Consider the following 23,122-nt stretch of genomic DNA (forward strand, 5'->3'; position numbering starts at 1 on the left):
GGGGAGGGGAAGGAGTGTGGGGAATGTGTGGCTAGAGGGGGGAAATAAAGCAAAATAAAACATTAGGGGGCCTTGAAGTACTAAGTATGATGGGATGGCCATTTACTACAAACTGAGTATAAATCGTGGAACTCTGGACATGTAGCCCTAATACTAATATTGCTTTAAAATTGGTAATAATTATACCTACCCTCTGGTAAGTGTCATGTGTCTGGCCATGGAAGGCTCTGTAAAGTTTCATACATGAATTTAGCAGTTCTGTGTGAGGCTCTGGCCTCCTTTAAGGGTTCGTTCCTTTTAGCGTCCAAGCCTTTACTGAGGCTGTGTTGAATGCTGCCTTTCCGCTGACTTCTCTACCTCTCCAACCATCGGGTTCCTTTTAACTACCCTGGACTCCCATGGTGGGAGCCTGTAGTCTTGGGTACTTTTCATTTGGGCCTTGAGCTGAGAGCCAGGGTGTAATAGAGCTGTGAGAAACAAGTTCTATTTCCTCTTCATTAGCTTCCCCAAGTCTCCTTATAGCCCACCCCTAACTCAGTTCTCACCCCACTATACCAAGCAAGACAGGGAGATCAAGTCCGAAAGCGTTAGATGTGGAAGTGAACGGCATTTATTGGGTGTCTATCATGTGCTAGACCCAGCACTAAGGTCTGGACTTTTGCTAATCCCCAGAACCACTCTGTGGTGGGGGGGTGGGGCCCACCTCATCCCACAGATTAGGGAATGGATGTCACCAAGAGGTGAGAACACGAACCAGGCAGGAGCCCTAGATCTGTGTGGCCCCAAATCCAAGATCTGAACAAGCAACTCGTTCAGAGCCTTAGGGCCAGGACTGGGGTCACATCACCTACTTCTGACTCAACTGCCAGTAGATAAAAACCTCTATTTCAGATTGATGATCCACTTCTTGCCATCAGGGGAGGGGCGACCCTGCTGTTTGGAGTCTGAAAAAGACCCTCTATGCTATTTAGTATGGTTAGTTTGAGGTAATCTCCAAGGAGAAATAGGAGCTTCCCTCAAGTTCCTTTCTCTTCTTGGAACCCTCAGTTTCTCAAACTGTAAAATAGGAGAAGCAGCCATCTGTGGGCTCTGGCAATTCTTTTCTCAGTCGGCCAGCAGGTGAAGCACCCACCCCTCATCCCTCCCTTGGCCTCCAGAAAGGGGCGGCACTCGCAGGAAAGACGGGTTGACCTGGGGCGGCACCCGAGGCGGTCAGACAAAGTAGGGGGCTGCCCGCTGAAGTCTGGCAGAGGGGCCTGAGCCTCAGGGACTGCCCGCCACTTTAGGGTCCCGCCCCTGCAGCACATTCTCGTTGTTGCAGGGCCTGGAGCCCCCAGGACATGGACCCCCGCGCCCCGGGGAGTGGAGGCCTGCGTCCGCGTCCAGTGCGAGGGGGACCCGGGGCCCAGGGTCCCGCGGGCAGGAGCCAGGGAGATGCAGGTGCGTCCCTGCTGCCCGCAAGGGCTGCGGCTACAGGTAGTTGTCTTCAGCCGCGTCGCCCCCGCCCGGGCAGTCCCGGGCCTCCTCGTCCGTGCTTTCGTCGTCGTCGGGGGCCAGCGCCTCGATGTCGTGCGTGATGTCGGCCAGCAGCCGGTGGAAGCTCTGCGCCTCCGGCCGCTGGGCCGCGCCGTCGTAGCTGCGCACGGCCGACGCCGAGGTGGAGCTCATGCTGCGCTTGATGCGGCCGAAGCTGTCGGTGAGGATGCCGCCCTCTCGGATGCCCACGCCCTCCAGGAAGCCCTCGAAGTAGCCGATGTCCTGGTCCGGGATGAAGGGCCGCATCCCTGCGGGGCCGAGGGGTGGGGGGGCTCCTCAGGGCTCAGCCCTCCCCCTCCCACGTTGGAATCACCTCCTCCGGAGATCTGAGTTCAAATCTCCACCCCGCCGCTGGCTGGCTGTGTGGCCTTGCACAAATTTCCTGACTCTGCGCCAGAGAATACTGACCTAATGCTTGGCACAGAATAAACGCTCACTATGTGTTAGCTCGTTGGTGTTGTTATTGCAACGATTACCTTTCCATTTGTTAGTTGTGTGATCCTCATTTAAATAGCTACTCTGGGGCAGCCCCGGTGGCTCAGCGGTTTAGCGCTGCCTACGGCCGGGGGCGTGATCCTGGAGACCCGGGATCGAGTCCCACGGCGGGCCTGCTTCTCCCTCTGCCTGTGTCTCTGCCTCTCTCTCTCTCTCTCCCTCTCCTCTCTCTCTCCTCTCTCTGTGTGTTCTCATGAATAAATAAATAAAATCTTAAAAAAAAAAAAAAGCTACTCTGAGCCTGACTTGACCTTGCCTCTAAAACTGAGATCATGGCACCTGTTCTCCTGGTAGGGATGTGAGGAGGTGCTTAGCACACACTGAGTGTCCCATACAAGTCAGCGGGTTTTGCTTCCACCTCTGCTCACGCGCTATGTGACTGCAACTTCAGTACTTTACTTTGCTTCTCTGAGCCTCAGCTTCCTCATCTGCAATATGCGGAGCCTCAGCTTCCTCATCTGCAATGTGGGGGCAATATGGTTCTACTTTCCAGAACTGAAGCATTCAATGAGATGATGCTTGACACAGGGTAACTGCAAAATACCTGTGAGCCTATTAGTATTATCGTTCTCTAGTGTCATTATGAGCCTTCCTTGCCAGCTGTGTGACCTCAGACAAATTCCTTAGTCTCTGTGAGCCTCAGCTGCCCCCTGAAGTAAATGGGGAGAATCATTCCCTCACCCAGCTTTGCTGTGAAGCTGATGGTTATACTACTGCTCTCTACATATGCGCTGTGACTGCAAGCAATTCCCTTCTCTGCTCTGCACCTTTCTCCTCAAATGCACCATGGATTTCACCATCTTGGTTTTATGGGAAGCTGAAGAAGAGGAGTGAATACCTCTAGCCTGATTTCTGATTGGGAGCATCATGGGCCATGTAGGGGCCTTGGCTAACCTTGGGGGACATGGGAGGGGGCTCACCAAGGAGGAGGAACTTGCGCCGGTCTCCATAGAGCTTCAGCAGGCCTGCACAGTAGTCCTGGATGGGCAGCCCCAGCCGGTACTCCCGCAGCAGCACCGCAAACTGCTGGATCTCAGGGGGCCCCAGTTTACTCCGCAACTACAGGAACAGCATTCAAGATCAGTCCTAGGGAGCAACCCCCACCCAACCTTTGCCTAAAAGACCCAGAGCCCTCTGTAAGGGTATATTTGGCCAAGACCTCCTTGGAAATCCTCCCATGGACTATGGCGGTTGGGAGGGGATGGCCAGACCCTCTGGGCTGCATCTAAGCATGGGATGTAGACTCAAACTGCCTGAGTTCAAATCCTGACCCCTTGGCTGATGAGTTCTGTGGTCTTGGGTGGGTGATAACCTCCTTGACCCTTGCTTTTCTTATATATGGTGAGGATAATAGTGGCACCTCCCACTTTGGTCATTGAAAGTATTAAAATAAACGCATAAAAAGTGCATAGAACAGTGCCTGGTATACAGCAAACACTCAATTAATGCTAGCTGACATTAACTAAGGCTTTCACAAGCTGGCCTCAGTTTACTTTCCTAATCTCATGTCCTGCCCTGATCTTCAACATCTGCTTCAGTTATGTCCAGGGTTACTCATGATTCCTGGACTACTCCCCATGCTTTCTCCAGCCCCCAGGCCTTTGCTCGTGCTGTTCACATTGCCTGCCCCAGCTCACCGTGACCATGTAATCCTGCAGCTGCTCGAGGCCCAGGCCGCTGTGGTCACTGCCGCTGCAGTGGGAGCCATGGAAAGAGGGCGTGGACGTGCCACTATAACACGCTTCAAATGTATCCTGGGAGCCATTGCTGCAGAGACAGGCAGAGAGGGGGGCCCTCACTCATCTCCCTCCAGCTCCTTTCCCTGCAGCAGGTGGAGGTGGGAAAGCACAGCTACCAATGCTCTGGGCCTGAGGCCTCAATCTAGATTCCATTTTGGCCTCCAAGGCCCCACATTATCTGGCCTTGGCTGCCTCTGATGCCTCACCTCACCCTTGCTCTGTATACCCAGGCCACTCTGCCTTCTCTCTCCCTCTTTAATACTCCAAGTACCTCTTTAGCTCTGGGCCTTTGCACATGCTGTTCCCTATATCTGGAATGCTTCTCTCCCCCTATCTTTTTTTTTTTCTCCCCCTATCTTTTGCTCAACTTACTCTTACTCATCATTGAAGCTTAAGTATCACCTTCTCGGCAAAATTTTCCCTGACCCCCTATCCCCATGACTGGGTTAGATCCTCTGTCAAATGTGGTCACAAACCCATAAGTCTGGCCATGACATGCAAGGCTTTCCAGATTGCCCCATCAATGTCCATGGTGGCCACCTGGCTGCTTCTCAAATGCACCAAGATTTCCTACTTCAGAACCCTTGTACTGTCTGCCCTTCTGCCTGGGGCACTCTTCCCTTTTCCTCCTCTGGGTCTCAGTTCAACTGTCATCAGCTCAGAGAGACCCTCCTGACTCCCCAGACGAGGAAGGCTCCCCATGGCCTCTCTCCCAGTACCCTCAGGGGCTTATTTTCTTTTGTGCTTATCACTAATGCTTATTTCTATTCAATAATGATTTCATTGTCTCCTGTGCTAGACACTGTAACTGTGTTTGCACCATAAACCATGCAAGATCAGGGACTTTAGTTTCTTCATCTGTTAAGTATCTGCTCTGTAACTTGTCTTGTTCCCCACTGTAACCCTAGCACACAGCACGGTCTCTGGCATATGCTACATTCTCCATAAATCTTACCTAATAAAGTCAACCTGGGACACCTAGGTGGTTCAGTCAGTAAAGTGCCTGACTCTTGATTTCAGCTCAGGTCATGAGTTCACAGTCGTGGGATTGAACCCTGCATTGGGCTCCAAGCTCAGTGTGGATCCTGCTTGGGATTCTCTCTTTCCCTCTGCCACCCGCCTGCTCCCGCACAGTCTCTCTCTCAAAATGAATAAACAAAATATCTTTAAAAAAAAAATTCTCAGGATCCCTGGGTGGCTCAGTTGTTTAGTGCCTGCCTTTGGCCCAGGGTGTGACCCTGGAGTCCCAGGATTGAGTCCTGCATCGGGTTCCCTGCGTGGAGCCCGCTTCTCCCTCTGCCTGTCTCTCTCTCTCTCTCTCTCTCTCTCTGTCTCTCATGAATAAATAAATAAAATCTTAAAAAAAAAATTCTCTCTCCCTCTGCCCCTCCCCCTGCTCTCTAAAAAAGTTACCTAAAAAAAAAAAAAAGGCAACCTGCCTCCTCGTTTCTAAATTGTTCCAGAACCATCTTGGATGGTTCATTGGGGTTATTATCTACAGAAAAGCAGTGTAGCATAATGCTTAGAGGATGTGGCCCTGGAGCTAGCCTGCTCACATTCAAATCTCAGACCTACAACTTACTAGCTACTTGACCCTGGGCAAGCTGCTTAGCTTCTCTATTCCTCACTTTCTCCATCTGTAAAATGGGATGACAAAAATTGACTTCATAAGAATTAGAGGAGTCTATTTGTACAGCACTTAGAGCCGTGGACTATAAACAATAAATAAACAATAGCCACTGTAATGTTGCTATGTTGATTTTTTTAAAAAATGAAGCGCTTGGGGGTACCTGGCTGGTTCAGTTGGTAGAGCATGTAACTCTTGATCTTGGGGTCATGAGTTCAAGCTCCACGTTGGGGGTAGAGTTTGTTTTTTAAAAAATGAAGTACTAAAAAAATAAGGATAAAAATAAAATAAAAAATGAAGCACTTTATGGAACAGCACTAGGCACACAGCAAACTCAAATATTAGTCATTATCATGATTGTCATCTCTCCAGCAGATGTCAGGTTGTTTAAGGACTGGCCCAAGAGCACACAGTATTAAGAAGGCAAATATATTGCCACCGGAGAGGAAAAAAAAATTGGGCATATGTTACTGGCAGAGACTGCTACCTGTCAAGCCAAAGGCCTTAGTTACAGAACTAGCATGACCACCTTGTCCTAGTTTGCCTGGGACTTTCCTGATGTTAGTACTAAAATTCCCATGTCCTGGGAACCCCCTCAATGCTGAGGATAGGGGGTGGGGTTGGTCATACCAAATGCAGCCCTGGACAATGTTCCCAGGTGAGTTTGTTTGTTAATCCCACATTTTCTAGCCTTGCTGGCAGTAGTGGTGGCCACGTGACCAAGTTCTGGCCAATGAGACATAAACAGAAGTTGTCAGGTATAGGGTGGGAATCACAGCAAAGCTCTTTACAGAGGCCCCTGGCCCAGTGCAATAACTGGCGCTATGACCATCATCTTGGCCCATGAGGTGACTTTGAGGATGGGAGCAAGTGCTGAGGAGGCGGGAGAAGAAAAGTCTGGACCGTTGCTGAGCATACAACCATAAACTCCTGGTCTATTTTATACAGAAGACCAGGGGGAAAGCTCTATCTTATTTAAAGCTTTATCTTTTTTAGGGTTTTCTATTACATGGAATTAAAACCAAAGTAAACCAAAATTATTTTTTGGCATCAGTTGTGATTTGGACTCTGTAGGCCAGTATGTCTGGATGACGGGCAAAGAACTGCAGGCCTATATGGAGCCAGTTCTGGGTTCTGTCCATCCCCTGGGCCTCTCAGGGTGTCTGGGTCTGGATCCTCTGAACTCACTGAAGCCTGGAGGAGTCAGTTTACCTACCCCTCTTGGGCTGAGCATCTGCAAAAATTGAGGCGGGGTCATTTACTCCCACTCTCTCTTGCCCATAGGGAGCTCAAGAATGCCCAGAAGAGAGCCCCTGTTTATGCAAGGGTGAGGGGGGTGTGCAGGGTGGTACCCACAAGGAGCTGCAGCAGCTGAAGTCGGCATCATAGGCGTAAGTCCCATCCGTGCGGCAGCTCTCACCTGGGGTCAACAGACAGAGGGGCGGTTAGAGACAGTGGGCCAGGGACCGACATCCCCAGCTCCCCGAGACCTCAACCTCAGCCCAGCCCTGTGGTTGGGATGATGGTTGGAGCAATTGGCCTTGTAAGGACAAGGGATGTCCTTGTTGGATATCTGGCCTTGTAAGCAATTGTCAGAATGTTAGCTTTTACCCTGAGTGAAATTAGGCAGCCACTGGAAGATCTGGACCATGAATCCTACCTCCACCACCAATACACAGCCAACCTTGGGCAACTCACCTCTTCTCTCCTTGCCCTCAACTTCCCCAAGGTTGGGACAATACCACTTTCCTGCCTGCCTTGTGAGAGTTTTGGGGATAGCAGGTGAGGGAACAGGTGAGGTAATGTTTTGAAAACTGTGTTTGAGGCAAGAAGGAAAAAGGAACTTTGAGGGGAAGAACCCCAAATCTTGAGAGAATGGAAGCACCATTTACAGAGAACTTGCTCTGGACCCAGCCCTGTTAACATCTCTGGCCTTACCCTTCTGATCTTGTCTTTCGTGTTGTCACTTCCTTCGGACACCCCCCTGACTTCCCAGGTGAGGCTGGTTCCTCAGTCTGTGTTCTCAGAGTACAACGTGAGACTACAGTTTATTTGTATAGCTATTTAATTGCTGTGGGCTTACCTCAACAATGCAAGCCTTATGAGAGCAGGGCCATGTCTCGTTTTGCTCACCAGTATATCCTGGTGATGGTAGGTGCTCAGTGAATATTTGTTCAATAGAATGCATTTGTTGATATATTTGTTGACTCATTGCATTTATTTACCCAGTGTCCTGTGAGAGTTGATGAACTGTCTCAACTTTCCAAAAACCCCAGGTCCCACATGAATGGGAGTGCCTCTGGAAGGAAAGAGTTCTGTTGCTGGAGCTATGCAGACAGGGGTTGCTCTGAGGGGGCTGTGGCTGAGGAAATCCACTTAGTGGCCTCAAAGGCAGCCTGGGAGTTAGGCTGAAAGCTTTAGAAGCTTTAGAAATCAGACACACTTGGGTTTGAATCCTAATTCTGCCACTTGCCAGCTGGGTGACCTTGAGCAATTTATTGACTACTCTGAGCCTTAACGTCCTCATCTGTAAAATTGGAATCATAAGGCTTCAGAGAGTTCTTTTATCTATTCAAACAATACTTCTTGAGCATCTGTGATGTCCCTGGTCCTGTGCTAGGCATGGGGGATATAGTGGCAAATAGTACCAACCAGGTTGCTATGAGGATTAAATAAGAGTTGGGCACATTGAATAAGACTGTGCTTGGCACATAGTTGTTGCTCAATAAATGCCTCTATTAGTTTCTTTCTCATTCTAGCCCTTGATTGCATTCAAGAGTGGGCCTGGATATGTTTGCTTTGACCTAGATTCCTAGTGGAGCAAGACAGCTCAGTAAACACACAATGCATGTGCCTGGATTTCTGCAAAACAAGGACATCAAAAATGAAAGAAAGGAGAAGAGTTCAGCTTTGAGGGGCTCATTCTGAATCTGGCAACCAGAACATCTGTGAGGAAGCTAAGTTTTTGTTGTTGTTGTTGTTGTTGTTTTTAAGATTTTATTTATTCATGAGAGACACACAGAGAGAGGCATAGACACAGGCAGAGGGAGAAGCAGGCTCCATGCAGGGAGCCCGATGTGGGACTCCATCCCGGGTCTCCAGGGCCACACCTTGGGCCAAAGGCGGCGCTAAACCGCTGAGCCACCCGCGCTGCCCGGAAGCTAAGTTTGAGGTCTTCATGAAAACTGACATTTTATTTTAACCACATAAGGGCGAGGGGTGGGGTACTGTAATTGTTGTAGAGATCAGGACCCCTAAAGATTCATTGGCCCTGAGTCCTGGGGCAGGCCCTCCACCCCTGGCCTTTTGGGATGGTTCACAGGAGGGGCGGCCAGGAGTTCCAGTACTCACTGCGGCTGCAGAGCCACGGCCGCTCAGGTGTGGATGTGTAGTGGTAGCCGGCTCGGTCTACGCACTCAATGCTCTGGTCCCCGTAGATGATCTGGAAGACCTGACAGATGAGGGCACAGGACTCCTCGGCAGCATCCTGGCACAGGGAGGAAGACAGAGCACTCTGGGCCTCTCCAGTACCCAGGACACCCCTGCTCCCTTAAACAGTGTGAGGAGGCTTGCGGGGCTGCACACGTGCCTATGGACACCTTTAAATCGACTTGGAGGGCATTCCCCATTCACCTTCTGGGTCTTGGGCTCCTTTAAAGAGCCCAGCAGCAATGCTAAGTCTTCTGCTCTGAAAAATGCACCCCATATTTCTGGGAGATTCATAGGACCTCCTAAAGTTTATCTAAAATAAGCCCTAGGGGCACCTGGGTGGCTCACTTGGTTAAACACCCAACTCTTGATCTCAGCTCAGGTTTCTATCTCTTGGTTGTGAGTTCAAGCCCCATGTTGGGCTCCACACTGGGCATGGAGCCTACTTTAAAAAATAAAATAAAGTAAAATAAGCCCTAGTTTAGTTAAATTTACCATAGGAAGTTGAGGCTTAGAGAGGTGAAGTTATTAGGACTAGAACCCAGGACTCCTGATACCTACCAAAAGGAGAAAGAATTACACGTATGAAAATTTTAGGTTCAACAGTTACTACTACTGGATGCCATATTTAGATATGAACTTCCTGGCACCCAGGGCAAAAATGGAAGTAGGATGAATATCTAAACTTTAGTTTCTTTTTTTTTTAAGATTTTACTTATTTATTCATGAGAGACACACAGAGAGAGAGAGGGGCAGAGACACAGGCAGAGGGAAGAAGCAGGCTCCATGCAGGGAGCCTGACGTGGGACTCGATCCCGGGTCTCCAGGATCACACCCTGGGCTGCACGTGGCACTAAACCGCTGCACCACCGGGGCTGCCCTAAACTTTAGTTTCTGATAGAAGGCATGAATTTCAATTCTTGGGTGAAAGTTTTTCAAGACTACAAATTTGAAGAGGAATTTGTCTTTCTAATTTACCTCTTTATGACTTTAAGGAAGAAACCCAGAAAGACAATAACTGATGAGACCATCTTCATGGTACCATTTCCTATTTTGTTCCTCTAAAAAGCCGGGAATATAAATTAAAATGTAACCCTGGAGAGGCAAGATTGATCCTTACAATAACCCTACAAAACAAACAGGGAAGAGAGTATCCTTATTTTACAGTTGAAGGCACTGAAGCTTAGAGTGACTAAGTCAGTCACCCAGCTCACACAACAGGTGCTTATTATTGGTTACTACTAGCACTCAGGTTTTTTGACTCTAATTCCTGTACCCTGCTCAGGACCACAATGCCTTTGATAGGAGGTCAGAGAATCCAATACTCCTGAAAAGCAACTCTTCATTTATTTACTCATTTTGCAAATTCTCATTTAGTCCTATTTTAGGCACTGGGCCAGATTCCGGGGTCTTAAGGGTGAATTAGATGAGGTCTGTACCCTAAAGCCCTCACAGTCCTAGTAAGATAACTGGGCACACTGTTCCCTCTGCCAGGAATTCATTTTCCTGGCTCTTCACCTTGCAGACTCCTTCCTCCCCTTCACATTTCAGTGTAAAAGGCACAAAATCACTTTCTCTATGGAAAATGGATCTCCTTCCTCATTATCACTACAATCTGTTTTCTTCTTGGTCTCCAACACAAGGTCTAATAATATACTTTGCATCACTTCATCCACTCATTCAATATTTATCATGTGACAGGCACTGTTTTAGGTGTTGAACATACCATAGTGAACCATCCAAAATGCACAGATCTCTTGCACTTTACAAGGAAACCAGTCTGGCTGGAGTGGAGTGCATAAAGGGGCATGTAGAAAGAGATGAGAACAGAGAGGAATGAGGCTTCAGCCACCATTAGAAGGTGGGTGGCCTTATCAGCAGTTATAAGTACATTAGCTCCTATTCCAGTGAAATAGGGAGCCATGGCAAGATTTTGAGCAGTGATATGATGTGACTTATGTGTTAGCAGGGCTGCTCTGACTGGGGAGAACAGATTATAAGGAAGAGCCAAATCCATGATCTAGATGAATGATGTGGATGATAGAAGTTGGGGCATGGGCCTGGGTGGGAACAGTGGAGGGTGGGGAGAAGTAGATAGGTTTGGAATATATTTTAAAAATAAGGCCAACAGGGCTTGCTGAGAGAATGGATATGTGTTATGTGAGATCGAGAGGGGCCACAAATCACTGGGAGGTTTTAGTCTGAGTGAGGGAAGGACAGAGTTGCCATTAATTAAGACAGGGAAACCAAGAGAGGAGCAGGTTTGAGGGAGAAGATTGGGTGCATAGCTTTGGGTGTGTTAGGTTTGAGATGGTCATTAGCCCACCGAATGGAGAGGCTGATTGGAGAAATGTGTCTGGAGATTTGCTGAGAGATAAAATTTGGTGAGTTCTCAGAGTTTCAGATGCCAGGAGATGGTTTTGTTCACTGCGATATATATGGGGGGGGGGGATGGGGGACCCAGGGCCAGAGGCAAAGTTTAGATAGCTCAGGACTTGAGAGTGTCTGATAGATTGTGAGCTCCCTAAGAGAGGGCACCAAATAGGTGTTGTCCATCTCTGCATCCATAGCACCTAGCCCAATATCTAGGACAATAAAGATGCTCAGTAAAGATGGTCAAAAGAATAAAAGCAAGGGGAAAAAAAAAAAAGAATAAAAGCAAGGGGGAATATGGAGAATGGGGGGAGGGGAGGGAAGGCAAGAATGGAAGACTTCTGCCTTGGATGACTGCCATAGTTAACAAAAGCACAGGCTCTGAACTTTCTGGGTCCCAGTGTTGAAACCGCCACCTGCTTCCTGTGTGACCTTCCACAAGTTACCTAGCCTCTGGGTATGAGTTTCCTCCTCTACAGAATGGAGATGGTTGTAATGTTTGCCTCTAGGGGTTGGTGACAGAATGAAATGTGTTAATGCTGGTTCCTGGTCTGGCATGGCCGCATTCCCTTCGTGCTGGTAATTAGTATCCTCGCGGTTGTTACTGGGGTAGGGTCCACATCTACGCCGTGGGAGAAGGAGCAGGGCTGGAGGAGGGGTTAGATCAAGTCTGTTTGGGTTATTTTGAGTTTTCATCATTGGAACGACAAGGGGGAGGCGTCCAGGCTGGAGATCAGAAGCCCTTTGGCGTCGTGGGCACACAGGTAGTACCTGAAGTCCTCGATAGGGCCCCAGGGGCCAGGGTAGACCCCCGGAACCGGGCGGGGCGGGGCGCGCGCCCTCCAACCCCCGACGCGCGGGGGAGGCAGGGCGCAGGGGCTCCCGGCGCCCGCGGGCTCACCCTGTTGGCCACAGCCAGGATGACAAGGTTGCAATAGGCGTCGGGGCTGGGGTCCCGCGGGTCCAGCGGGTTGGAGCCCGGGTGGCGCCGCTCCCAGCTGCCGCCGCCGCCCGCCTGCCTCCGCTCCCAGCTGCCACCCGGCTTGCCCGCGCCGCCGCCGCCGCCCGCGTGCCGCCGCTCCCAGCTGCCGCTGAACGTCTGCCGCCGCTCCCAGCTGCCCGACGCCCGCGCCCCGGCGCGCTGGCGCTCCAGGCTGCCGCCGCCGCCGCCCCCGGCCCGGGCCTCCGCGCCCGCGCCCCCGCCCCACGCCATCCGCCAGTCCAGGCTGCAGATGGTGTGGCGCCGCTCCGTGGTGCCCCCCCGCCGCTTCTCGGGCGCCGCGCCCGGCGGGCCCGGGTCGCGCCCAGCGCCGCCGGGGCTGGCGTCTACGCCGGCTGGCACCGGGTCCACGCCCAGACCTAGGAGAGGCGGGATGGCGGTCAGGAGCCCCCTCCCGACACCAGCCGGGGGCCATCCGCGCCTCGCCCCACCTCTGCCTTCAAGGCTGGAGGCCACACCCGCCCCCCGGGGTGCCCTTACTTTTGGGGCTCGCCCCGGGCCTCGGCTCGACGCTCCACCCTAGTCTCGCTCGGGGTCTGACCCGTCCCGCCACTACCCCAGGAGGGAGCTCCGCCCCCCGCCGTGTGGCCACGCCCCCAGTTCAGGCTCCGCCCCCAGGGAGACTCCGCCCCTCGCCCGAGCTCTCAGACCGCCGAGGTCTCGCTCTGCTTCACCTCGCCCTTTAACTTCAGGCCCCAGAATTTGGGCTTCTCCAGCCTTCCCAGCTCCGCCACCTGGCCCCAGGCTGGTGGGCCAGGCCATCCACCCTTCGACTTCAACCTTAGCCCTGGGCCACGTCTTCTCGCGTATGGCCATGGCCTGCCCTTAGTCTCAGGGTGGCCGTGCGCTCAGGCCTTTTCCATCACACACCATCCATGCTCAGCCACCCGCCTCCTCCCCGCCCCAAGTCACGCCTTTCCCAAAACTAGACGCTGGGCCCTTTCTCTCCCGGTTCACCTCCCGGCCCTGCCCCTGCCGGGCCCAGCCCCCTGTACCGGTCTTAAGCACCAGCAGGTGCAGCGCGTCGTCCTGCAGGTAGGAGGCGGCGGCGATCTCATGCGTGGGGATGCGCAGGATTAGCTCCTCGTTGTCGCGCCAAGTGAGCAGCAGGCAGCGGGCCGACAGGCTCAGGATACTGTCCTGCTCCGCCGTGGTCTTCAGCGGCAGCTCCTTCAACTGCTGCGGGGCGGGGCGGATCTCTTGGGTCCCCCAGGGGCTCAGGTGGGAGAGGAAGAAGGGGCCAAGACCCAGCCCTGACCCTCCCCAGGACCTCACCCTGGCCGTGTCCAGCAGCTGCAGGAGCTCGTCGCGGCTGGAGGGGTTCAGTGAGGAGGTAACCCAGGTGAGGTGGCCCAGGAACTGCATAGGAAATGGGGGGTGGAGATGGGAGAAGGGCACAGAGAGGTCACCTTGAAGCTTTGGATAACCCAGAACTCCTCACTGACCCAGTGTCTATAGACTGAAATAGAAATCTCTGAATTAATAATAACCTGATAATAACTGTTAAGGTGGTCACAGAAGCCAGACCCAAAATAATGATGCCCCAAATCATTATAATAATTCTTCATTCATTCTTAGTTATAACGTAATGTTATCACAAAGTTTAATGTTCTTCAGTGTAAGAAATTAACTTTTTAAAATTTTCAGGTTTGTTCTTCTACCAAACGTTTTTCTTCTTTTATTCTCTATGGAATTTCAGTCCCCAATTTTTAAATGGAGTTATTGGTTAGCTTTACCCTCCATATATAGTTGCCAGGTAAAATACAAGATGTCAGTTAAAATTGAATTTCATGTAAACAGTGAATACTTTTTCAATTTTTAAAAAAGATTGATTTATTTATTCATGAGAGACATAGAGAGGCAGAGATACAGGCAGAGGGAGAAGCAGGCTCCTTGCAAGAGCCCAATGCAGGACTCGATCCCAGAACTCCAGGTTCACACTCTGAGCCAAAGGCAGACGCTCAACCACTCTGAGCCAGTCAGGCGTCCTACTTTTTCAATTTTTTTACAAGTGCTTTTAGCCCCATGCGATATCTGGGACATATTAATACTCAACAAATACTCATTGCTTATCTGAAATTTACATTAGGGATTCCTGGGTGGCTCAGCGGTTGAGCATCTGGCTTTGGCTCAAGGCATGATCCTGGGACTCCAGGATGGAGTCCCACATTGGGCTCCTTGCGGAGAGCCTGCTTCTCTCTCTTCTTATATCTCTGCCTCTCTCTGTGTGTCTCTCATGAATAAATAAGTAAAATCTTTAAAAAATAAATAAATGAAATTCACATTTAACCAGGCAGCCTACTTTTGCCAAATCTAACACTCCTACCCCCATATCAATCCTCCTTGGATAGTGAGGATTCTCCATTGCTCCTTCACGGTGCTCAAGAAACAGTAGTAAAACTCTCCAACAATCTCAGTCCCCTCTGGCTTGCTGATTTGGGTTCCTTTACCAAGTTGATCTGCTATCATTACTGTGGTGAAATCTCACAGGAAGGTATGGCTTTTCCCACCTGCTTTCCCCTGTGGGTAGGTTTTGAGCCCATCTCAAGATGGGAACACTGAGGCTGAGCAGCTGGAGATCATTTGCTGAGGGTCCACAGCTTAAGGCAGGAGCTAGGCCTTGAACCCAGGTCTCTTTCCCCTAAGCCTCCCCTGTGTGAGGCAGGGCTGGTCAGGGCTTGGTGTGAGGGAGAGGTACAGAGTTTCTTCTGATGGGATCCAGAACATATTACCCCAAAATATGGCACCTTGGCATGTCGAATATCTTAAGCTTGATGGAATTGAAGAAAACTGTAGAAGCAGGGAGGTCACTGTGACCTTCCCTCACCCCCTACCCTTCTTCCCTGAAAGAAGACACATACCCTCCCTATACCTGGAGGGAGACCTCCTTCTTACCAGACACAAGGAATTTAGGACCTAGAAGGCTGTTTAAACAAACCTTGTTATTTCTTCACCTTTTTTCTCCCCTAGCCCAAATCCTCTGCCTTGTCAGTTCTTCAAAAATGTATTGTTTGTCAAGAAGGTATAAAAGCAAAAAAAAAAGTTAAAAAAAAAAAAAAGAAGGTATAAAAGCTTCCTGCTCTAGTCACCCAATGAATGGGTCTTCATTCTCTTGTGAAGGCTCTCATGGGCATGTTAACATTTAATAAAATGTGACACTTGGGATCCCTGGGTGGCGCAGCGGTTTAGCGCCTGCCTTTGGCCCAGGGCGCGATCCTGGAGACCCGGGATCGAATCCCACGTCGGGCTCCCTGCATGGAGCCTGCTTCTCCCTCTGCCTATGTCTCTGCCCCTCTCTCTCTGTGTGTGTAACTATCATGGAATAAATAAATAAAATCTTAAAAAAATAAAATAAAATAAAATGTGACACTCTTCTCCCGTTAATCTGTTTGTCGGTGTCGGCTTCATTTGCAGACTCAGCCAGGGACCCTAAGAGAGTTGAGGACCCCTCCTTGACTCCTCACCCCAAGATTCTGCCCACCTGTCCCCTCATTCCACGATGTACCTTGACCTCTTTCTCCAGGTAGTCACACAGTAGGATCTGAGGGTCGATGAGGTAGTCAGGAGGATAAAGGGGCATCGAGTGCAGAGGCCGGCGACTCACACTGGTCCGAAAGGCAGCCCGGCGCCCCGCCTTGGGGAACACCAGCCTCCGGATGGGGGATACGAAGCCCTGGGAGGGGGTGGGATGGTGGAGAGATGGGGGTGAGAAACAACAGTAATAACAGCTGCTGACTTTCTCCAGCACTTTCTGTACTTCCTCACTCAGCATTTTGCTTATTTACATGGTACATAATTTAATTCTCATGGACTCTGCAGAAGGGGTACCTCTGTGAGCCCCATTTCACAGATGGAGAAACTAAGCCTCAGAGAGGGAACTAGCTGATCCAGTCACTAGTGGTAGAACCATGAGTGCAGTCTGGCTCTAAAAGCTCCATTCTAAACACCCAGGGGAGGGTGGAGGGCCTGCCCAGGCCCAGCCCAGACTGAAGGAGTGGGTCTAGGCTGGGGCAAATAAGAAAAATGGTCAGATTCAGTGTGGCAGAGTGGTAAGGGCACAGGGATTTGTTATGCAATTCCCTGTACTTTTCCCTAAATTGGAAACAGCTAATAAGTACGTTTAAGGAGAATCCAGCAGTCACCTGCATAAAACAGGGCCTATAGCAAGGTTCAAGAAGCCAATTGCAGAGCTCCACCGAGGCCCAACAGAATCTAAATCTTGCCGGAAATTGTGAGCACTACTTTAGAGCAGTTCTCAGTGGGTCTGATCCCTGGATCTGCAGCAGCACCACCAGGGAACTTAGGAGAAATGCACATTCTACCATTCTATCCTAGATATGCTGGATCAGAGCGAGGGGGTGAGACCCAGTAATCCAGGTTTTAACAAACACTCCAGGTGATTCTGACACGTGCCCAGTTCAGATGTGAAAAGCAGTGTCTTGGAGCCTAGCTGGAGTATCTGGAGCTCTGAGATATGAGAACAGATGATCCAGAAAAGGGTGTTCAGGCAGAGGGCATGTGCACATGCACACCCCTGGGGGACTGCAAGGGCTGGTGCTGAGATTGAGCCCTGCATCGGCTCCCTGCTCAGCGGGGAGTCTGCTTCTCCTTCTCCCTCTGCTGCTCCCCCTGCTTGTGCTCTCTCTCTGTCAAATAAATTTTAAAATCTTTTTTAAAAAATTAAGAGTTGCCTTCCCCGCTATATTGTGAGCTCCAGAGAGGGTGCAGGGACCTTGTTTGACTTTGCTCACCACTATATGGTCCCTAGTACCAGGCATGATGCTTGGTAAATATCCACATAATAAGTGCTCAGTAGGGATGCCGGGTGGCTCAGTGCTTTAGCACCTGCCTTCGGCCCAGGGCGTGATCCTGGGGTTCCAGGATCAAGTTCCGCATCAGGCTCCCTGAATGGAGCCTGCTTCTCTCTCTGCCTATGTCTCTGTCTTTCTCTCTGTGTCTCTTATGAATAAATAAATATAAATGAAAAAAAAAGTGCTCAGTAAATATCCGGAGAAGGTATGAACCCAGAGAGAAGAAGCACTATGTTGTGACTCCCTTGTGAGCCCTCATGATTCACACAGGAGCCCTTTAGACCAGCCTGACCCAGGTTTCTTGGAGGATAGGAATGCATGGGGGTGGGGGTGGGGATTTGAAATCCGAGGGACTTCCTGAATGACAAAGACAACCAGGTGAGGGGCCCAAGGACCCAGACTAGAAAACTGATAGTGGGGAGGCATGAGGATTTAGAGGCTGGGGGGAATGAGCTTCAGGCTGAGGCCTTAGGAGCAGAGCTGTCTTGGCATAAAGATGGGGAGGGGGCAGGCTAGACTGGAACCCAGCAGGGGAGCAGGTAGGTGTCTCAACCTGGATAGGCAGCCTTATAGCACAGAAATGCCCTGGCTGAGGTCCTTCTGTCTGGGGAGGTAAGAAGCAAAAGAATGGGTATGTTGGGTGTCTGTTTGTCTCTCTGTCTGAGGAGCCCCCAGGAAAGCCATGGAAGCAGGTTGGGAGTATCTCCCAAAGCAATTTGTCTGGTGGGGTTCCCCTGTAAGGTGCTTGTCTGTCTATTCCAGGGATGGCAAATGCCACTCAGAGTGGGGAAACAGGTTAGGAAGCTTGAGCCCAAATGTCTGACTGCCCAAGGGTGGGAAGGACAGTCTTTTCAGATAAGAAGACTTTACTCCTGCCACTCACTACCCATAGCCCCCACCCCTGGCTTCCCCCTTTACCAGCTCCAGGGACATTTCTCTACCCTGCATCCCTCCCAACCTCCCACCTACCTTTTTTCCTTTCTTGACTTCATATTCCATGGTGAAGTGTTGCCTCCACTTTTGCCACCCTCCTGGCCATCCCCTCCACCCTCTCCCCTACGCAGTTCCTTTGTTCTTTTTCCTGCCTGGTCGGAAACTCCACCAGCCCCAGAGTTCCTGCCCCGCCTGCCCGTGCATGATAGCGAGCAGAGAGGTGGGGGGCTGGAGGCAGGCTAGAACGCAGGCTTGGGCCTCTGAAGCTGAAGAATGGAAGGAAGCCCAGCCTGAGCAACCGACGTGGGGAGAACGCCTTAAGCCTCCATCCAGAAGGCTTGCTGTTGAGCAGTCTTGGAAACCGAGTAAGGCTGGGGAAGGCCCTCTTGCCTCCCCTCTCCCCCTATGTGGAGTCTGAGAATCCCAAATTCCAACCCTACTTCTGCCACTGACCTTGTTGTGTGACCTTGGCAAGGCAAGGCAGTTCCCAAGCCTCGGTTGCCCCCTCCTCTCTACGAACTAGGAATAAACATTGTCTCCCTCTCTGGCTGCTGTGGTGAGAGATAAATGCAAGAGTGGGTAGGAAAAATGCTTCCTAAACTATAGAATACCGTGTCCAAGCTAGTTGTGATTTTAAAAATTAATCATTACTGTTAAGGAAGGCAGTATTCATGGGCTTTGCACTGCCTCTGGTGTGAGGGTCGCTGGAGCCTCCAACCACTCACTCCCCACTTCCTTCCCTTCGGGTGTTCTGTGCTCAGTGCTCATCTGGGGAAATGGTCCAGGCTGTTTAGAGTAAGCTCACAGAGCCACTCCCTCCTGTTCCCCTGTATCCGGCTTTCATGTCCCAGCAGCAGGAAGTGAGATCCCCATCAGTCTGCCAGGCCGACAGGAAGAGGCCAAGGATGTGTAACCCAATTCCTGACTGCTTCAGACCCTGAAACTCCCACTTAAAAACTTGAGCAACTCCTGAATTCCTCAGTTTCCCTATCTGTGTAGTGGGGACTTCTGTTATTACTGAACTAACTCCAAGTATCACTGAAGTGCTGGGAATATCAAATAGAACAAGAAATGTTCTGAATGCTGCTAGAAATAGCAAACTCTCTTTGCATTCCCTGCAGTGCCTACCCCAGGGCCACAAACAGGTCAAGTGTTTAGTAAATGTCAGTAGAAGTAGGTGGAGACAGGTGGATATAGGTTCAAATGTGTATGACCTTGAACAGGTTCATTTCTTAGAGCCCCAGAGTCTCGTGTCAAAAGCAAGATAATGATGATGCTTGCCTCATAAGGCTGTTGCAGAGATTAAATGGGAACAGAAGATATAAGATGGTAACATTGATTATTAAAATTGGCTTGTGAGGATAAAGAAGTTGTATATATATATATGCATATAATATATACTGTATATATTATATATATGCCCAGTATATACTATATATTCACATATATATGCACAATAGAATATTACTCAGCCATAAAAATGTTGCCATATGTGGAATTTAAGAAACAGAAGAGATGAACATAGGGGAAAGAAAAAAGAGAGGGAGGCAAACCATAAGAGGTGCTTTTTTAAAGAACATTTATTAATTTATTTATTAGAGAGAGAGTGTAATGAGTGGGAAGAGGGGCAGAGGGAGAGTATCCCCAGCAGACTCCCCACTAAGTGTGGAGCCAGAAGAGGGGCTCAATCCCACAACCCTCAACCCCAAGATCATGACCTGAGCTGAAATCAAGAGTCAGATGTTTAACCAACTGAGCTGTCCAGGCACCCCAAGAGACTTTAAACTGTAGAGAAAAAAATGAGGGTTGCTGGAGGGGAGGTAGGTGGTGGTGGGCTAAATGGGTGACAGGTATTAAGGAGGGCACTTGTTGTAATGAGCCCTAGGTATTTTTTTTTTAATTTTTATTTATGATAGTCACACACACACACACACAGAGGCAGAGACATAGGCAGAGGGAGAAGCAGGCTCCATGCACCGGGAGCCCGACGTGGGATTTGATCCCGGGTCTCCAGGATCCTGCCCTGGGCCAAAGGCAGGCGCCAAACCGCTGTGCCACCCAGGGATCCAGCCCTAGGTATTATACTTAAGTGATGAATCACTAAATTCTACTCCTGAAACTAATATCACACTATATGTTAACTAACTAGAATTTAAATAAAAACTTGAAACACTAAAAAAAAAAAAAAAAAAAAAATAGGGGCAGGGCACCTGGGTGGCTCAGTTGGTTAGGCGTCTGCCTTGGGCTCAGGTCCTGATCTCGGAGTCCTGGGATTGAGCCCAGAGACTGGCTCCCTGCTCATCAGGGAGCCTGTTTCTCCTTCTCCTGCTGCCCCACCCCCACTGGTGCTCTTTCTTTCAAATAAATAATAAGCAAAATCTAAAAAAAATTAGGGTGCCTGGCTGGCTCAATTGGTGGCATGTGTGACTCTTGATCTTGGGATTGCGAGTTTGAGCCCCACATTAGATGTGGAAATTACTTAAAAATAAAATCTTAAAAAAAAAAAAAAAACAGCTTGTGCATCAAAAAAAATGAGTAAAACAAAGTCCTTTTTCTTGAAAACTTAATAGTTGTGGCAAATAGGATTCATCTTTTTTTAGCCATCTCCAGTTGATTGGGAGGGGCTGCCTAGAGCTCTATATAGATTATAAAAACTAGATCTACTCTCAGCTTGAAAAAGGGATCGATTATCAGTGCCTGCCATGGAGGTGGGAATGTGGCGGCAGGTATACAGTGCATATGCTGACCCTGATCTGGCTAGAGAGAAAGACGTATACGCAAAAACTCTGATATGGCCCAAGTGACTTATTTGGAGGAAGGCAGGATCAGGAGCCATTCACCAAGTCCCATTATATTCAAGCCAAGCCTTGAAGGACATATGGGAGGAAGGTCACTCTAGGCAGGGGAAACAGCTTGAGCAAACACACAGTGTCTGGATTGTGATGCTTTTGACTACAAAGAATAGACTGCCCAATCAAAGGGCTTTGACAATTAGGAAAATGTATTACCTCTCAAGACAAGTCCAAAGGGAAGTGATTTCAGGGCTGGTTAATCGAGGAGCCCAAAATGGCATCAAGTTCCATACATTTTCTAGTGTGCTACTGCTATGGGCTGAATTATGTCCCCCTAAATTTATATGTTGAGACCCTAACACCTAGGACCTCAGAATGTGGCTGTTTTCAGAAATAAGGCTGGCCTTTAAAGTGGCAATTAAGTTAAAAGGAGGCTGTCGGGTGGGCTCTAATATATTTTTTTAAGATTTTATTTATTTATTCATGACAGACACAGAGAGAGGCAGAGAAAGCAGCAGAGAGAGAAGCAGGCTCCATGCAGGGAGCTGGATGTGGGACTGGATCCCGGGACTCCAGGATCACGCCCTGGGCCTAAGGCAGACACTCAACCGCTGAGCCACCCAGGGATCCCGAGTGGGCTCTAATCTAATCTGACAGGTGTCCTCCTGAGAAGAGGAAATTCGGACACACAGAGAGACACCAGGGGTACACACACAAAGAAGAAATACTGCATAAGGACAGAGCCAGAAGGCAGCCACCTACAACCCAACAAGAGAGGCCTCAGAAGAAACCAACCCAGCTGACACCTTGATCTCAGTTTGCAGCCCCCAGAATTGTGAGGAAATACATTTCTGTTGTTTAAATCCCTCACGCTGTGGTATTTTGTTGTGGCAGCCCTAGCAAACTAATAGAGTCGGCCAGATGGCTGCAGTGACTTGATGCCATTTACCATTATCCTGATTTTGATGCCATCAGCCATTGATGGGGCTGAAGGGTTTCCCCCTTCTTTTGTTTTTTTTTTATTGTGAAGGAACACCTGTCCCACAGATGCTTCAAGAGACTTCCCTTAGGAGTCTAGGAACCAGATGTCTTAGCCAGGATATATTTGGGCTGTAACAAAGACACAAGAGTGACTTAAACATAATAGAAGTTTCTCTCTTTTATTACCTGAGTAGTTCAGGGCAGCAGACCTGGGACTGTTGGGTCTGGGATCCAGAGGCTTCCTATCTTGTTGCTATGCCACACTGGGATTTTGTTTTCACCTCCGACACAGCTATGGTCCAGCCAGGGAGAATACAACCCCACCCTTTAAAGAGAAGACCTGTCAGTACAAAATTCTGCTCACATCCCACTGACTAGAATTTGTTTCCTTGGCCACACCTAATTGCAAAGGAGGTTGGGAAATGTAGTCTTCTATTCTGGGGGCCACCGGGCCCAGCTAAAAATCCCTTTATAGACAAGAGGAACCATGGATACTGGAGAACACAGAATTGAATCATATGTCCCTGCCTCCACCAATCCTAGGTCAGGGGGAATGATCTTGGATCAATGGTTCTCAAATTTGAGTGAGTATCAGAGTCACCTGAAAGACTTAAAAGACATGCTGCTCTCCACTCAACCCTACAGGTAGCTGATTAGATGGGGTCTGGGTGGGGGTTGAGATTCAACATCTCTAGTAAATTTCTCAGTAACACTGGTCTAGGGACTGTGTTTTGATAACCATTGCCTTGGACCAATTGTGACTTGCCTCCTGGGGCCAGGTTGGGGCTACATTCCCTGAGCACTTGGGATGAGGCTCCCTAAAATGGGGCTCCACCTGCATGAGAGATTAGTGAGAAAGGCTGTTGGGTGGCAGCCAGGAGAGGCTCACAAAAACAAGATGAATGGTTTGGAGAGGCTATGAGCGCCAGGTGGGGTATTTTGGAGATAAGGATTAAAAAGTATTTGGGACCCAATAGTGAAAAGTCAGCAGCATGCAAAAGTCTCTTTCTTTCTTTTTTTCCCCCAAAAGTTGCAATCTTTATCCTGAAGGTCCTGGGGAACCATGGAGATTCTATAGCAAAGAACTGTCATGATCAGATTTGTAAGAGGATGAGGATGCATTAAAGCAGTGGTCCTCAAAGTGAGAGTCTCAAACTCCTTGCACCAGAATCCACCGGAGAACCTTTAAAATGCAGACTTCCAGGCAAACTCTATCCACCTCCTATCCAGTAGAAATCTGCATTTAAAACAAACCTCCTCAACCCCAAGTGATTCATATACTTTGAAGTTTGAGAACCAAAAGATGGAGGGTGGAAACCCTGGAGGCAGGAAGATCTTTTAGGAACAGTACTTTCTAGAAAGTAATCTCTGTGAAGGCAGGGACCATGTTTGTTTTACATCTTTCT

General features: G+C 49.6%; 1 protein-coding gene across 4 annotated transcripts; it reads right to left on the reverse strand.

Moving 5' to 3' along the window:
• Positions 1 to 587: 587 nt before the first annotated feature.
• CCM2L (CCM2 like scaffold protein) lies at positions 588 to 18,083 on the reverse strand. 4 transcript variants are annotated; one of them, XM_072736149.1, is made up of 10 exons: positions 17,980 to 18,083; positions 15,705 to 15,872; positions 13,475 to 13,558; positions 13,195 to 13,378; positions 12,101 to 12,558; positions 8,749 to 8,884; positions 6,754 to 6,817; positions 3,669 to 3,798; positions 2,952 to 3,090; positions 588 to 1,784 (listed from the first exon to the last, which is right to left on the reverse strand). In XM_072736149.1, the coding sequence occupies exons 1-10, from the start codon at positions 18,007 to 18,009 to the stop codon at positions 1,471 to 1,473; spliced, it is 1,707 nt and encodes a 568-aa protein (XP_072592250.1). In that variant the 5' UTR covers positions 18,010 to 18,083; the 3' UTR covers positions 588 to 1,470. The 4 variants fall into 4 exon arrangements, with proteins under 4 accessions (XP_072592250.1, XP_072592251.1, XP_072592249.1 ...); XM_072736150.1 differs by having other exon boundaries at positions 13,195 to 13,375; positions 17,980 to 18,078; XM_072736148.1 differs by having other exon boundaries at positions 13,195 to 13,375; positions 15,681 to 15,872; positions 17,980 to 18,078.
• Positions 18,084 to 23,122: the final 5,039 nt, after the last annotated feature.

Source organism: Vulpes vulpes, chromosome 14 (genome assembly GCF_048418805.1).
Source record: "Vulpes vulpes isolate BD-2025 chromosome 14, VulVul3, whole genome shotgun sequence".
NCBI classification, from domain to species: domain Eukaryota; kingdom Metazoa; phylum Chordata; class Mammalia; order Carnivora; family Canidae; genus Vulpes; species Vulpes vulpes.

Excerpts from the sequence above, each read along its gene's own strand:
- CCM2L (XM_072736147.1), bottom strand. The coding sequence starts at position 18,009 with ATGGAATATGAAGTCAAGAAAGGAAAAAAG. Across the intron at positions 3,091-3,668 it reads TGCAGGATTACATGGTCACG|TTGCGGAGTAAACTGGGGCC; the intron begins GTGAGCTGGGGC and ends CTGTTCCTGTAG. Across the intron at positions 1,785-2,951 it reads GCGCAAGTTCCTCCTCCTTG|GGATGCGGCCCTTCATCCCG; the intron begins GTGAGCCCCCTC and ends TCGGCCCCGCAG.